Genomic DNA, 13,851 nt, shown 5'->3' on the forward strand with positions numbered 1-13,851 from the left:
TTGTATGTTTGGACAAATCCCATGGCATTTAGAATTTGGAAATATTTAGATTTTTCACAGAATAAACTTACTTTTAAAAGAATCAATGTTAAATATTAAAAAAAAAAAAATGAATGAAACACATGGTGCTTTGGCCAGCAAGGTAAGTTTGTCCAGCAAAGAATATAAAGAGAACTTAATTGACCAGATTTTCTAAAATCACATACTTTTAAACTGTGACAATGAAAATGAAAAAGATTTGCTGTTTAATTAGGTTCCAGTCCAAAGAGTAATTTAGATTAATTTATAATTCGTTAATCTTAAATTACTCTAGCCTAAACTCTAACCAAACAAGGTAAGCAGAAATGGAAAATATATATATATTTTTTACATTTGAATTTAAATGTATGCATAGAGATTTTGCAAACTGTTTAATTTCAAATTGTCAATAAAAACTTATATTGGTTTTCCTTTGTCATGGCATGTATATGTGACACACACACACACACACACACACACACACACACACACACACACACACACACACACACACACACTTACTTGACTTGCCTCCCTCATATTGGGGAATTACATTCACTCCAAATTAATTCCGTTGTTTTTCACTCCAACTTTGACTTTAAACTTCAGTCGTCGACCTAAAATGTTAACGACTGTTGTCAGGAAATGAGAGGACCGGCAAAAATGTCTTCGTTCTGCTGTGGAAATGTGTTGTTCTGGTCCTAACAATGCTAACACGCATACACGTACACACGCGCATACCCACATTAAATGGAACGCCGAGCAAGGATTGGCTGCCTGGAGAACGAGCGCACACGCCACATCCGAGGACTCGGAAGTTCAATTGTCTGCAGGAGTCAAAATAGACGTCCCCAAATAGAAAAGAACACGAAACGCTGAACTCTGTCTGGCGGCAGTGAGCAGGCACAACATTGCCATCTAGAGGTCACATAACGCTAAAGCACATAAAGTAGGCAACCTCTGGTAAAAAGAAAGAACGCAGTCACTGTAGTGAGTCCTTGTTTTATGCATTTGTTTATGTTAATGTGGTGGTCATTCTTATTTTAATTTGTCAAATGTATATTTTAGAATTGAATTTCACCATCTTGAGTTAAGCCTTATATATTTGTGTTTAATCTTTCTAGAAGAGAAAGCAGTGAACCAGTAAAAGCAACTCATCCAATACAAATTTGAAATAATTCAGTTACAAAGGAAAATGAAAACAGGACCGTGTTTATAGTGTATTTTCCTATCAAATTTAATTAAGACGGCTCATACAGAACCTAAAGGCAGACGCTGTTAAAACATACATACCTGTAAGAATATTTTGTGTATCTGGACTTGTTTAATAAAATGACAAACAAGTGTTACATTGTAGGAATGTTTGCTACATTATGTATCCAAAAAGGATTTAATAATTTTCAATCAATTAAAAAAAAAAAGAAAAAAAAAACTTTTCTGGAACTGACTTGTGGATGCAAGTACCAACCTGCAGCAGTCCTTATTAAACGAACCTGTTCTCCAGGTATGAATTTTAAACTTTCTGCAAAACTACTAAGGGACCCAGGAACCTTCAGGCTCAAGCTGTTGCAGGCTATCAGTGTAGACGAAACACCGGGATGAATGGAAGCCTGGGGTTTGTGACAGTCATTCTACTCCCGCTCTGCAATGGCTACCAGGTGGTTCTCTATTTCCTCCTCCGGCATCGTCCTGCAGGAGATGATGATCAGGGAGGAGGGTGGAGAAAGATTAAACACAAGCCATACGTTTTGTGCGATTCTACAAAGTGCACATCAATCCTGGCCTTCAACCAGAGGGTGGCGTGTAAATCATCCAACTTTAAGGTTTGTCTCACTTGTCATTACCTGAACTTGGGTGTTTCTTTAGTGACCACACCAATTTCCAGCTCAGTGGCCTTAAAGTCCATGTTGAGGACGGACGATAGGCACATTATCGCCAACTGCAAATGAAGCAGGCGTGGTGAGCGTGGTGATTCTCTCAGAGTCAATTCCAAAAGTCAAGTTGAAGGTGCAGCACGTTTGCTTCTACCTGCACTGTCCTGTCAAGGGTCAGTTCAGGCTTCTTCTTCAGCTTCTTCTCTAGGTAGCTGTTGGCCTCTGTTTGTTTGGCCCCAACTGCAGTGGCTCTGAAGCCACAGTAGTAGCCTGCTGGGTCACATTTAAACAAGCAGGGACCCAGCTGGGGGTCCATTGCAATCATGATCATACCTGCCAAGAGAAAAAGGAGCTTGCTGATTCAAGTGTCTGTTCCGGAACTAAACCAAACATGTTCACATGAGAAAAATGTCCCATCACATCACTTACAGCAGCCCAACGGCCTCATTTCAGCATTCTGTGTGTAAACCTGGGAGATGTCGGCCAACCTGCGACACAACACGTCTGCGGTGATGTCATAACCGAACTTGTATTTCCATTCTCCTGCCTCGACACGAGCCCTGTGCACCTGGGAGCGACTGTCACCTGTGGAAGACAGATGAGAGCACTGTGGTTTTTCATCAACATTGAAAACATTCATTCAAAACTAGGTGGAGGACATTAGTGTTGTAGTAAACAAGACAAATGTGTTGTTAACACGTTGGGTTTAAGTCCCCTATTTAGTGAAACCAAATTAGCCAAATGATTTATTTTCTAACTAAGAAGTTTAAAGGTTCTCTGGCTTTTGTTGTCTTTTCTATCCTTTCATTTATTTTCAGAGAGAAACACAGGTAAACGTACCATTTTGCCCGGTCATGACACAGCCAATGCGAGGGGTTAGTTTGAAGATGTTGGTCACAGTGGAGGAGTCCAACAACTTGTCCTGTAAGTGGAGGATAAAGGCAAGTGTCACGCATAGCAGCAGGTAGTTAGTTTCAAAGACTAAGGGCCAATCCAGGTAGCAGGTGTTACCACAACGTTTTCCCAAACCAGTTTAACGTTTAAGACAGTGGTTCTCAAACTTTCTCTGTCACGCCCCACCTTGGGAGGAAGAAGATTTTTCATTTGGCTAGAGGCCCCAAATTTTGACGTGGCTGTGTCTTGAGGGATCCCGATGACCCTGCAAGTGGTCCCATGTCTCTAGGACAAAGTTGACTTTTGACCCCATAGACTTCCATGGCATTAGGGTTAGAATTAAAGCTGAAATTAGGGTTAGGGTTAGGGTTACTGCTGGAATTAGGGTTAGGGTTTCGGGGGGGGGGGTTCCTCGTGGGCTAGACGCCCCAAATTTGACGTGGCTGTGTCTTGAGGGATCCCGATGCGCGCCACCCACTTTGAGAAACACTCAACAAACAACATGCAACTTTTTCTTGCGATAGGATGGTGCCACCTAGTGGTGAAAGTGAAACTGTGTCCTGGGGTGTCCACAGTTTTGTTTTAGTTGCTTTCACGGCAGAAAGCCCCCCCCCCCCCCCCCCCGAATGGCAGCATAAGGATATTCTGCCTTGGTTTTCTTTCTCAGTACTCGGAACTATTTGATGCTACTAAAGTTCTGTCTGGATGAGTGACTATAGTGCTGCTATGGTTGTATCATGTTTCGTCGTGACTGTTGAGAAAGTGCTTTGTGATGGGAGTCACGACTCCTGCGAAGGCGTCGCTGTTTCGCTCGAACGCAACTCAGTGCGAGTGCGAGTGCGAGTGCGCGTCTGTGCGTGTGCACACGGATTTCTTACAGGAATTTTCTTCTGAGTGACCACCACGACGCTGTCTGTCCCTCTGATCCCTATAGACGTCAGGCCACAGTGGGAGATGGCTTTGAAGGCATATTCTGTATATTAAAAAATAAATAAAAATAAAAATAAAAAAGGCAGAGGAGAAGAGTTATTAGACAGACAACTACTGTACGATAACGCCAGTAAAGTGCTCACAACAAAGCCCCTGGCAGAAAACAAAACTGTGAGTTTTGGATAGAGCTGGTTTTAAGTAAACGCAGACAGGTGGGAATAACCGGAAACAGAGGATCAATCAGGCTAACTGCAAGCTAACCAGGTTAGCAGTACAAGTGATATCGGTAGATAATTTGATTGTTGAAGACATGATGTAAGAGTAGTAGTAGAGTTTTTTTATTTATTTATTTATTTATTTATTTAAATCCTGATGAAACCCCCCACAACGCTCGCTCAGCCACATTCCGCTTGGCTACAACACGGAAGTGTATTTCTCACCGACTTGATAAAGGCGGCCCTCCGGTGAAAATATGGTGATGTGTCGGTCAAATCCAGCGTTCGAACCGCGCGACATTTTGCTGAAGACGTCACGACCTCAGGTGAACTCCGAGCCACTAAAAGCGTTGAGGGCTAAACAAACCACAAAAACCTCAATCTAAAAAAAAAAATTGAGAGAGAGAGAGAGACTCGGTTAAATTTTGAGGCTGGCGCTGGAGATAAAATGACGGAGTGTGCTCTGCTGCGTTGCGAGGCGCAGGAAAATGGAGTGACTTCCTTCACGGAGGGTTACTTTCTCTTTCACTTTTTGGTCGTCATTGCTGCGTTCACTGAGGTGGGCGGGTGACTCGTCAAAATCAAGTGACCTGAGAAGACGTGTGAGCAAATGAAGGCTGAGTATAAAAGGGAGGGATAGATGGATGGATGACTTGTTGCCTCAGCCATTCAGCTGCTGCTGCTGCTGCTGCTGGTGCTGCTGGTGCTGGAGACCCAGACCGACACCGAGCCATGGCTGGCCGCAGGGTGGGATTCTGCCTCAGTGACAAGAAGCGCCGGAGGATGAACCTGGACGCTTTTGCACACTTATGTGCGTAAGTTGATGCCGTTTTTTGTTTGTTTGTTTGTTTTTTAAATTCTGTAAATATATATTTTTTTAATTTTATTGTGAAGAGGTATAAAGTCACTATTAATTCTACAAACTATAAATAATATGTTGGGCATCTGAAAAGGTTATTTATCTATTTATTTCACTTGACATACTTATGTACACCTACTTTCGATAAATGCAAATGTTCTGTCGTTAAAAAATAGTGACAACACTATTCTACTCATACAAATATAAAAACAGCTTATTACTTATCTACTACTATAGTTATTAACTTATTTGTTTTGCATAGTATTTTGGGGCTGATATTTTAATAATGTAATACTAAATAAGTAAGTGAAACCATTAAACGATAATTGGTTTTAATAATTTAATGGTAGCTTACATACCTTTAAACTCTGCGTAGCTCTACCACCCATTCACTGATATTATAATGAAAGAGTGTTACAAAGAGATTTTAAAGCAGTTAAGATAGAATTAACTGCTGTGTATTGTCCTCTTGCAGAGGCAACGGAGTGGAAGTGGTTGAGGTAAGGATTTTTTTTCTTTAAATAAATTACAATATATAATTTGTGATAATTAGGGATCTGAGGGCAGTCATGAAAATGTGACTCGAATTATTTCATATTGCCAGTAGTTGTGATCTGTCAACCACAGATATGATTGTCCAGCATTTCTTTTTAAGCACTTGTGAAACATAAATGCACTCTAAATGTTTTGTGTGGTTTGTATTAAAGTAGCACAAAATGCACCAGGCAAACACACACATGTCACACACAGATGTCTACAACTTCAGTAATCCATGTCACATCCACCTGTAGCTCCTCTCTGCAACCTGCCTGTTGCAAAACTGAGGGACTATAGCTGTATCGATATTTTACTTCACCTAATGTGAATATTTGCATAGGATAGCAAAGACTGAAGGCCGTAGGTGGCGGCTAAAATTTGTTTAATTAATAGTTAAACTTGTGCAAAGAAGTTACTAATGTAATTTTTTTTTCTGAGTTCACAAACCTACCAATATGGGGGAAATGAATTAATTCATTTTCCATGCATATTTTTTATTATAAATTATACAGTATCTACAATATCAATTTGTCTATACATATGGCCTTTATTGTATGCATTCAAGAAGCGCACCTACACATCTTGCAAAAACATTCACAAACAGAGATGAACTGAATGTTTCATAACGTCTTATTATATTAAAAAAATATATATCCTTCCTCCCAGATCGACCTCACTCAGCCTCTTGAACCTCAGGGGCCCTTCAATGTCATCATTCACAAGCTGTCGGATATCATTGTGGAGGCTGAGCACGACAGCGAATCACAACAGATGCTCGCCGACTTTCAGGTAAGGCTGCGGTTGATTAAAAAGGGTATAGAAAAGCGTAGGCGTTCTGAATGGAGTGTGGCTAGAATATACAGCCGCTTGATTTTGAAGTGTGACAGAAGTATTGTGATGTGTCTACTTGGACTGTTTATCTGATTACTCAGTATTCGAAGAGATGGAGAAATTTGAAGATTTCTTTTGCTTCCAACTCAGAGCTACGTGTCAGCTCATCCCAATATTGTTCTCCTGGACCCCTTACCTGCAATGACTCAACTCCTCAACCGCTTTGCCTCCTATCGGATCATGACCAAGCTGCACAAAGCACTCCGAGGTGAACTGCGTCGCGGTAATGTGGACAGCAGCTGATATGATTGCAGATAACACTGCATGTCTTTATGTTTGACATTATACAGACTGGCGCATTTGCAGTCCTCCATACCTGGAAATCCACAATGCCAGTGACCTGTCATCTATCCAGCAATCCGTGATGAACCAGGGCCTGAGCTTCCCTCTTGGTCTGTTTGCTTGTCTTAGAAATGTACATATTCTAATTTATTTTAAAACCTATGATTTCTATATTGAGTCTTTTTATCTTAAGAAAGAACCCAAGAAACACTTTCTTTTTATTTCCTGTGTTGACAGCAGTTTGTAAAACCAGAGTAGCCCATGGCTCACTTTCTCACGAGGTTGGTGGTCTTCCTGAAATATCCACCTGCCCACTCACGTTTGTTCTTGTCAAGATCTCATCTGATTCTGCTGCTAATTCCGGCACCTTCCTGCGCAGATGTCTCTGATCTTCAGCGCGGGGAGTCTGGTGGACGTCCATCCTCCCTGTGTTCTCCAGAGCTTCGTCAACCATGGAGCAGTCCTGCACAAAGTGTTTGTCGTTGGCAACCGTCACTTCTGCGTGGAGAGGCCCTCGCTCAAGAACTTCCCCTCTGGTCCTTGTGGTTGGTTGACTACACCCTTGGCTGTCAGTTGCTGACTTTTCTTTTCTCTCTGTCTGCCGCAGCTCTTTGGTGCTACTACAAAAAGAAATTTTGTTTCTTCTTGCTTTCATTTCCTTTTTTTAGACCAACCCCATTTTACTTACTATTTACTGTGTCTTTCTGTTTTTACCTTCTAATTATAATTGTGATTATACTTTTGCCTATACAGAGAGAGAGACGATCTTCTTCAACAGCCAACAGGTGTCCAAGCCAGAGTCCAGCTGTGATCTCACATCTGTAAGCAATGTCTAAGGCATCACACACACATGCATTATTAGATATTAAAATTGTCCATGTTATCTACTCTTTGAAAACCAGTTAGGTTTTATTCTAACATTTCTCCTCACTTATCTGTCATTTCAAACCAGGTTCTATTTAGGCACAGAATATTCTCACTGCCTTCTTCTCTCTACTTCCTTTTCCTCTACAAGCTGGATGAACAGATGCCCCACCTGCCCCCTCCCAGCTCCGAGGCTGTGGAAGCCCTGGTCAGAGAGCTGCGGGTGCAGCTCGGCATGGCCCTGTTTGGCGTGGACGTCATCATCAACATACACACGCACACCCTCACCGTCATCGACATTAACATCTTCCCAGGTGGTTAACTGCTGCAGAGGCCGCCATGAAAATGCAAACCACAGTGATGTTCTGACACCCTCTTCTCCTCTTCCAGGTTACGAGGGAGTGCCTCAGTTTTTCTCCTCTCTTCTCTGCCACATTGAGTCGGTACTGGAGAGGAGGATCTCTGCCGGCGCCCAAGCCACTGGTTCAGCTGAACCGGATCAAACAACAGTGGTGTCTTCTGCAGATTTGAGTGGGCCATAAAAATTCTCACTGTCTTTCATTTTGTTTTTGGCTTAGGCTCTACTCTAAACTCAGTAAATTCTGAGAATTCGCTTTCATTTTAAGAAGATATTCTTTCTAAAAAAAAAAAAAAAAGCAGCAGATATTGCATTTGAAGCATGAACGTCTTTTAGAGACACTAACACTGAGTCCTTCTCTCTTCAACAAACGTCAAAGACAACTGGGGTGGATTGAGACGCTTTCAGTTTATTGATTGACGGGTAGCATTGAAGAAGATACACGACAGGCACAAATACAGCACTGACTGGCCAGTAATAATACAAGTGGAGTTTTTTTGTTTTGTTTTTTATTCATTGTATCTTTATTTCCCCCTATTGATTATAATGACCTGTCAGTTCTCCCATCACATTCATCAGATTCCCCACATTCCCCCTTGCGGGCAATATTTTGTACGTCTATTATAAAAAAATAATACTTTACATTAATTCTTTATGGACTTTCAAGTGAGCAAACAACTCATCTTTAGAACGGACAGTGAGGAGTTCATTGGTGTGAACTGATCACGTGTCCTTATTACTTTACGTTGTCCAGCGTTCAAATACATAAGCATGTTGTAAATCTTGGCTGCGTAGAAAAAGATTAAATCTGTGGTATGAGTGCTTTATAATAAATTTCGAATGCATATCGAAATACCTAACATAATAAAATTACTTGGCTAATTATTGCATTAGCGTGTGCTTTTGTCTACGTCTTGTTATTGCAGTTAAGCGGGCCTCGCACAGCAACCCTACTGTGTGCAGTTCTACCTAAAGTTCTCTTGGGGGCACTGTTGCCCAAGATCTTGGCTTACAGACGAAAAAGATCTGTTATTTACACATAATACAAGAAAGCAGTTGAAACGATGGCGTAAAACGACACAGGACCTATCTGTGGTTACCAAAAGACAACAGAATGGCTTTAGTGTCGCCCGTCTCCATCGACTCCTCCTTGGCTTGTTAGATTAGAGTGCAAAGCTGAGAACCGGAAGTGACACTTTTAGACCTTGTTAAGCTCCCAGCACATCACGTACCGTCACCACACAGTGACCACCGCTGCCCCCGCCTCCTGACATCCGTAACATTTGACACCTACTGCACACTTTCAACTCATCTTTTTCCATTCTTTTTTTTTTTTTTTTTTTTTTTGGCCGTGTCACCCCAGTTCGTCACAAACAGTCTAGATTTTAACAGTGTGTGAGCCAAATAAAACACAATACTTGTGTCTATTTCATCCTTAAAATAAACAAGGAGGACGTGGTTGCCTACTTCTGCGTAGAAGTTGCAGTGATGCTTAATCAATAACAGTCAGAACAGCAGGAAACATCTTACATATAGTTAGAGGATATTGCACAAAATGTTTCATACATGTTAATCTATATAGATAGATATATTTAAATACACATTGGTCAAAGAAGAGAATTTGAAAACTGCTTGCACTATCGATGACTCTCATTAAAAAATCTAGTGGTGTTAGTGTGGTTGGCAAACAATAAAGTATGAAGAAAGGTGCTGAATGTGCTGCATCCCTGACAAATCAACAATGTCAATATAACAAGACATCTTCCAGGACAGGGGTGCAAAGATCTGTAAGATTCCCTTGAAAAATGTGTTTGTCTCTTCGCAAGACCAGAAAATTTGTGCAGAGGAAACCCTAACAGGCTTTTCAAGAGAATCTAGACAATGACATGGAACAGCAGTTTGTACCATCTCTGCCGTCGCTCATTTAGCTTCACATTTCTCTGCTGTGGGGGTTTATAAACGCTGTTCAATGGAGAGTATGCAAGCTGTGTCGCTGTGAACGCAACAAAGGGTTTGCTGTTTGTTTCCGTGCGCGTGCGTGGTCGCGCGCGCACTTGTGTGTGTTTTCACGTCTTATCCTCTGCGGAGCTCCCTAAGCTCTGCGGCTACTTTGCGCAACTCTGCTTCAATCTCCAACAGCTCCTGTAAAAGAAAAAATAAAACACACAAATAACAAAAAAAAAGGTTTGATTCAGGCCCACAGAGAGGAGTTACTGTGTACACAAGTGGCACGACTGACATCTAATGGCTGCAGGCCAGTAAGCAGAAGGATGGAGACAAAATAACAAAACAAATACATTTTTCACTGAGAGTCATGAGGGGAAAGTGCTGAAGGAGGAGTGTTGCATTCTGGGAACTAGGAAGTTACAAGCTAATGGTGACATTATATAATTATCTTCACCAACCTACCTCCCCTTCATCCTCTTCAGCATCCTCGCCTTCATCATCCTCCCCCTCCTCTTCCTCATCCTCTCTGACAAAGTCATCATCATCCTCATCATCATCCTCATCGTCGACCTCCCCCCCCTCCTGCTCCTCGTCCTCATCCTTGTGCCTCTCCCGCTCAAACTGTCGCGTGGCTTCATCGCTCGCCTTCTCCATCACTCTCTTCTGCTGCGGCTCCTTCACTTCCACCGTCTCCTCCCCCTTTCCCTTGATGCCGTTTTCATCTGGCTCCTTCTCCTTTTCGCCTTCCTTCTTCTCGCTGCTCTCTTTCGTCCCCTTGTCATCCACCTCACCATCCACCTCACCATCTCTCTTCCCGTCCTGCGTGTCCTGCTCCTCTTCCTCTTGCACCCGTTTCATCTTCTGGACAAGTTCCTCCAGTTCCTCCTGCTTCTCCTTCCTCTCTCGCTCCTGTTCTGGTTTGCTGTTGCTGTCTTGCTCCTGGAGCAGCTCTTTTAGCTCCTTCTCTACCTTCTCCTTCTCCACCATCAGCTCTACCTCATTTTTCCTTCTGTCCTCTGTCCTCTGCTTCTCCAGGTCATCCTCTGTCCCTTGCTCCTTGACATCCTCGCTCTCATCCTTCTTCTCCTTCACCTCCTTCCTCTGCTCTGCTCCAGAGCCTTTCTGGAGCTCCCTTTCTTTTACTGACTCATAGCGTTTCTTCTTCAGTTCCCTGAGCAGATGTTTGAGTTCCTCATCGTTTTTCTGATCCTTCCCTTTCTTATCTATCTCTTCTGCCAGAAGCTCCTCGAGCTCCTTGGCTCTGTCCTCTTCATTGTCCCTCCCATTGTCTTCAATCCGTGGCTCCTCCATCATCTTCTTCTTGGTGTCATCTTCCTCTAGCTTATCTTCTTTCTTTTCTTCAACTGGTTTTGTAAGGTCTCCCCCGTCGTCGCTTTCCTCCTCCGCCTCCTCATCCCTTTGCTCGAAGTCGCTCTCGTCATCAGCCAGGTTGTACTCATACCGCTCCCTCTCATCGTCTCGCTCCCTTTCCCTCTCTGCAAGAGTCACATCACAAATAGAAGGTGATGCTAAATGCATAAGTGTGAAGAATTATATACTATCCTGAGATGATCTTTGCATTAATGCTATGCAAAGAACACAAACAAAACACAGGGTCAGAGTTGCTTTATTAGCTGTAATCATTTTTAAATAAATATATCAGAATGAGGTACTTAGAATTTGTTCTTACCATCAAAGGCCAGCGTCTGCAGCTCCTTCAGCAGACCCTGGTGTCTCTGAACCTCATCTAGTTCCTCTGCAAAACAACAGCACATCAATGGCATCATCTTTTCCCAGTGACAGTTTTTTACTATGTTAATGTTTGCCTGAAAGTTCATTACTCTTATCACTTTGGTGTCAACTTGTCATTGAAGCAAAACTCTGCTTTCAATTTTAAAGCATTTCAATTTAATCTTATCTACTAAATAAATCTTCCAGCACAAAAAAGTTGGACAAAAAAATAGAAATGTCACCTGCTAGCTGTTGGCCGCACTCATGCTTTGACTCATCTTCATTCAGAGTCTCTTGAATAATACATTCAACCTAAAAAGGTACAGTCCGAACAGAAAACAAATCTATTTAGCACTCAAACAATTATAATATGATTCTTTAAGCGATGCTATGGGTGAACAGAAGGAGCTCTCGCTGACCTTTGCATCGTTGAGGGGTGAGGTCACTGGCCGGCTTCCCACTGACGCACAGACAAGGAACACGTGAGGGCACATACGTTAAAAAAAAAGAAGAAGCAAGGATTCATTCAGATTTCACAACACAAATCAATGTTCACTTTGCAGTGGATAGTCCTGCACAGGTGTGGGTGGAGCCGTTTCCTCATTAAGTTAAGCACCGTTTTGTATATGGTAAAGTGACACTGCAAAGGAGCTTAACCACCTCTCCCTCCTTCCCTCCGCCACTGTCCAAGGTACTGACAGAGGCTTTAGCTCGTGGGGAGGTTCCCAACAGGACTAAATCCGCTGCCAATCCCTGGCCACCAATCGTTAAAGGCACACTGAGGAGTGACATCAGCACCTGCCCCGACACACACCGCAAACAGCAACAGTGCATGCAACCTTTTCTTCTAATGTCAGTTTGTTTTGTCGGGTTAGAATGATTCCCTGTTGTTTTCCCTAAGACAGCTGCAATCATATGGCACATTCAAAGGCAGAGTGGGTGAGATTGTGTCGCATCTCCTGGTAAGAAGGCATACTGCACCCCATAAAGCACTAAGTCTCTGTTGTCACAAGGGGAAAAGGGTTTATCGTCAGACGCAAGTGAAAACAGCTGTTTTAACTTAAATGGCACAAGACAGCTTCCAAAGTCAGCTCAGCCCAGATCAGGATCAGTTGTGCTAATTGACAACCGCTGATGAACCCACTGAGAGACACGTGAGCCTGGCCTTGTAATTCTCTGCATGACCATGTGATGCTGTGTATTGGCTCTGGTGTTATTGGCTTTTCCAGCTGCCCAACCGGTGATCATGAGTCAAAACATGCCATTGCAATTACTGGTGGAAGGAAATGGTTATCAGTAGCTTAGTTTAAAAAACAAAAACAAAAAAACAACAACCATAAAATAACAAAAAAATAACATAATAACTGGGACAGATAGTCGTGAATAATGACACCAGTCGGTAGGTAATGCTGGATAAGACTTGTGGTGCCACTAATTTGCATTTCATCACGCGGGGCCAGGCTTCATTTTTGGGTTACAGTGACATCGATTCCAAACTATGTAGGTTATCGCTCTGCATGATCGCGCGTGCAACACCAGCGCGTTCATTTAACCCCTCCTTGTCCTGGAGCGTGTCCCCGTGGAGGTGCTGCCCTAATTATCCCACCCTACCTGCTCGCAGTCGCCCACCGGCACTTGTTCCAACGCTTTAACACGTTTCCGCGACAGTTGGCGCACAGCGGTGGCCGCGCAACCACCGCTGCGCGCACATGTGCGCTGCTCCGCTCACCTGCTGTAATGTTCTACGTGGCTTTAATTGCGTCGTTTTCGATGCTCAGGGCGGATTCAATAAAAAAAGAGGAAAAAAAAGAAAAAAAGAAAAAGAAAATAGCCCTCAATCTTCAATAGAAACAGCGACATCAATTTAGCACCGTATACCAACGGAAAGGCAGACGCATGTGCAATTATGTAACGACGCTTTGCTTCAGCCTATTAGTCTAAACCCCCGAGGCTGCAGCCGTGAGGCTGGCGTCCACCTCTTCCCTCTACTCCTAGATATTTTATTTTAGGCGCCTTTTCTTTTCTTACTAGGCGTGGATTTGTGTAGTTGACACACACACACACACACACACACACACACACACACACACACACACACACACACACACACACACACACACTGTGAGAAATAAACACGAGTGTCGATGGCGCACATCGTCTCCGGTATATCGCCTGCTGGGAGCTCGCACAAAATCGTCGCTACAGGCGGAGTGACCGACACAACGCAACCTAACACACACGCACAACACAGACAAGGTGCTGATGGCCTATTACCTCCGACGGCAGCCCAGAGAAACACAGCGGTTATCAGAATCCCCATAGGATCCGAGATGTGAGGTTCCTGCCGGAGGGGGGATAACCTTGGAAATAACGGGCGAGTGGATCCTCTTCACACACCCGCCGAGCGAGGTGGAGCCGAGCCGAGTGTGCGTGTGCGTGCGATGTCAGGTG

At 43.2% G+C, this 13,851-nt stretch overlaps 3 protein-coding genes across 7 annotated transcripts; 1 reads left to right on the forward strand and 2 right to left on the reverse strand.

Annotated features, from left to right (window-relative positions):
- Positions 1–1,318: 1,318 nt before the first annotated feature.
- Positions 1,319–4,407, reverse strand: LOC142903868 (proteasome subunit alpha type-6-like). The gene is made up of 7 exons (XM_076049735.1): positions 4,157–4,407; positions 3,665–3,759; positions 2,733–2,814; positions 2,322–2,477; positions 2,047–2,225; positions 1,863–1,957; positions 1,319–1,707 (listed from the first exon to the last, which is right to left on the reverse strand). Exons 1-7 carry the CDS (start codon positions 4,230–4,232, stop codon positions 1,650–1,652), a joined length of 741 nt encoding a protein of 246 aa, XP_075905850.1. The 5' UTR covers positions 4,233–4,407; the 3' UTR covers positions 1,319–1,649.
- Positions 4,408–4,443: 36 nt separating this feature from the next.
- LOC142903867 (inositol-tetrakisphosphate 1-kinase-like) lies at positions 4,444–8,605 on the forward strand. 5 transcript variants are annotated; one of them, XM_076049729.1, is made up of 10 exons: positions 4,444–4,746; positions 5,266–5,290; positions 5,994–6,116; positions 6,309–6,426; positions 6,509–6,610; positions 6,738–6,781; positions 6,880–7,045; positions 7,254–7,321; positions 7,453–7,678; positions 7,755–8,605. In XM_076049729.1, the coding sequence occupies exons 1-10, from the start codon at positions 4,580–4,582 to the stop codon at positions 7,904–7,906; spliced, it is 1,191 nt and encodes a 396-aa protein (XP_075905844.1). In that variant the 5' UTR covers positions 4,444–4,579; the 3' UTR covers positions 7,907–8,605. The 5 variants fall into 5 exon arrangements, with proteins under 5 accessions (XP_075905844.1, XP_075905846.1, XP_075905845.1 ...); XM_076049731.1 differs by having other exon boundaries at positions 7,516–7,678; XM_076049730.1 differs by having other exon boundaries at positions 6,741–6,781.
- LOC142903865 (uncharacterized) lies at positions 8,112–13,840 on the reverse strand. Its single transcript, XM_076049728.1, has 6 exons — positions 13,675–13,840; positions 11,820–11,860; positions 11,643–11,712; positions 11,360–11,425; positions 10,132–11,165; positions 8,112–9,864 (listed from the first exon to the last, which is right to left on the reverse strand). Exons 1-6 carry the CDS (start codon positions 13,718–13,720, stop codon positions 9,796–9,798), a joined length of 1,326 nt encoding a protein of 441 aa, XP_075905843.1. The 5' UTR covers positions 13,721–13,840; the 3' UTR covers positions 8,112–9,795.
- Between the last annotated feature and the right edge of the window lie 11 nt (positions 13,841–13,851).

Source organism: Nelusetta ayraudi, unplaced genomic scaffold (assembly GCF_046127955.1).
Source record: "Nelusetta ayraudi isolate G7.1 ecotype Tasmania unplaced genomic scaffold, CSIRO-AGI_Nayr_v1 ptg000120l, whole genome shotgun sequence".
NCBI classification, from domain to species: domain Eukaryota; kingdom Metazoa; phylum Chordata; class Actinopteri; order Tetraodontiformes; family Monacanthidae; genus Nelusetta; species Nelusetta ayraudi.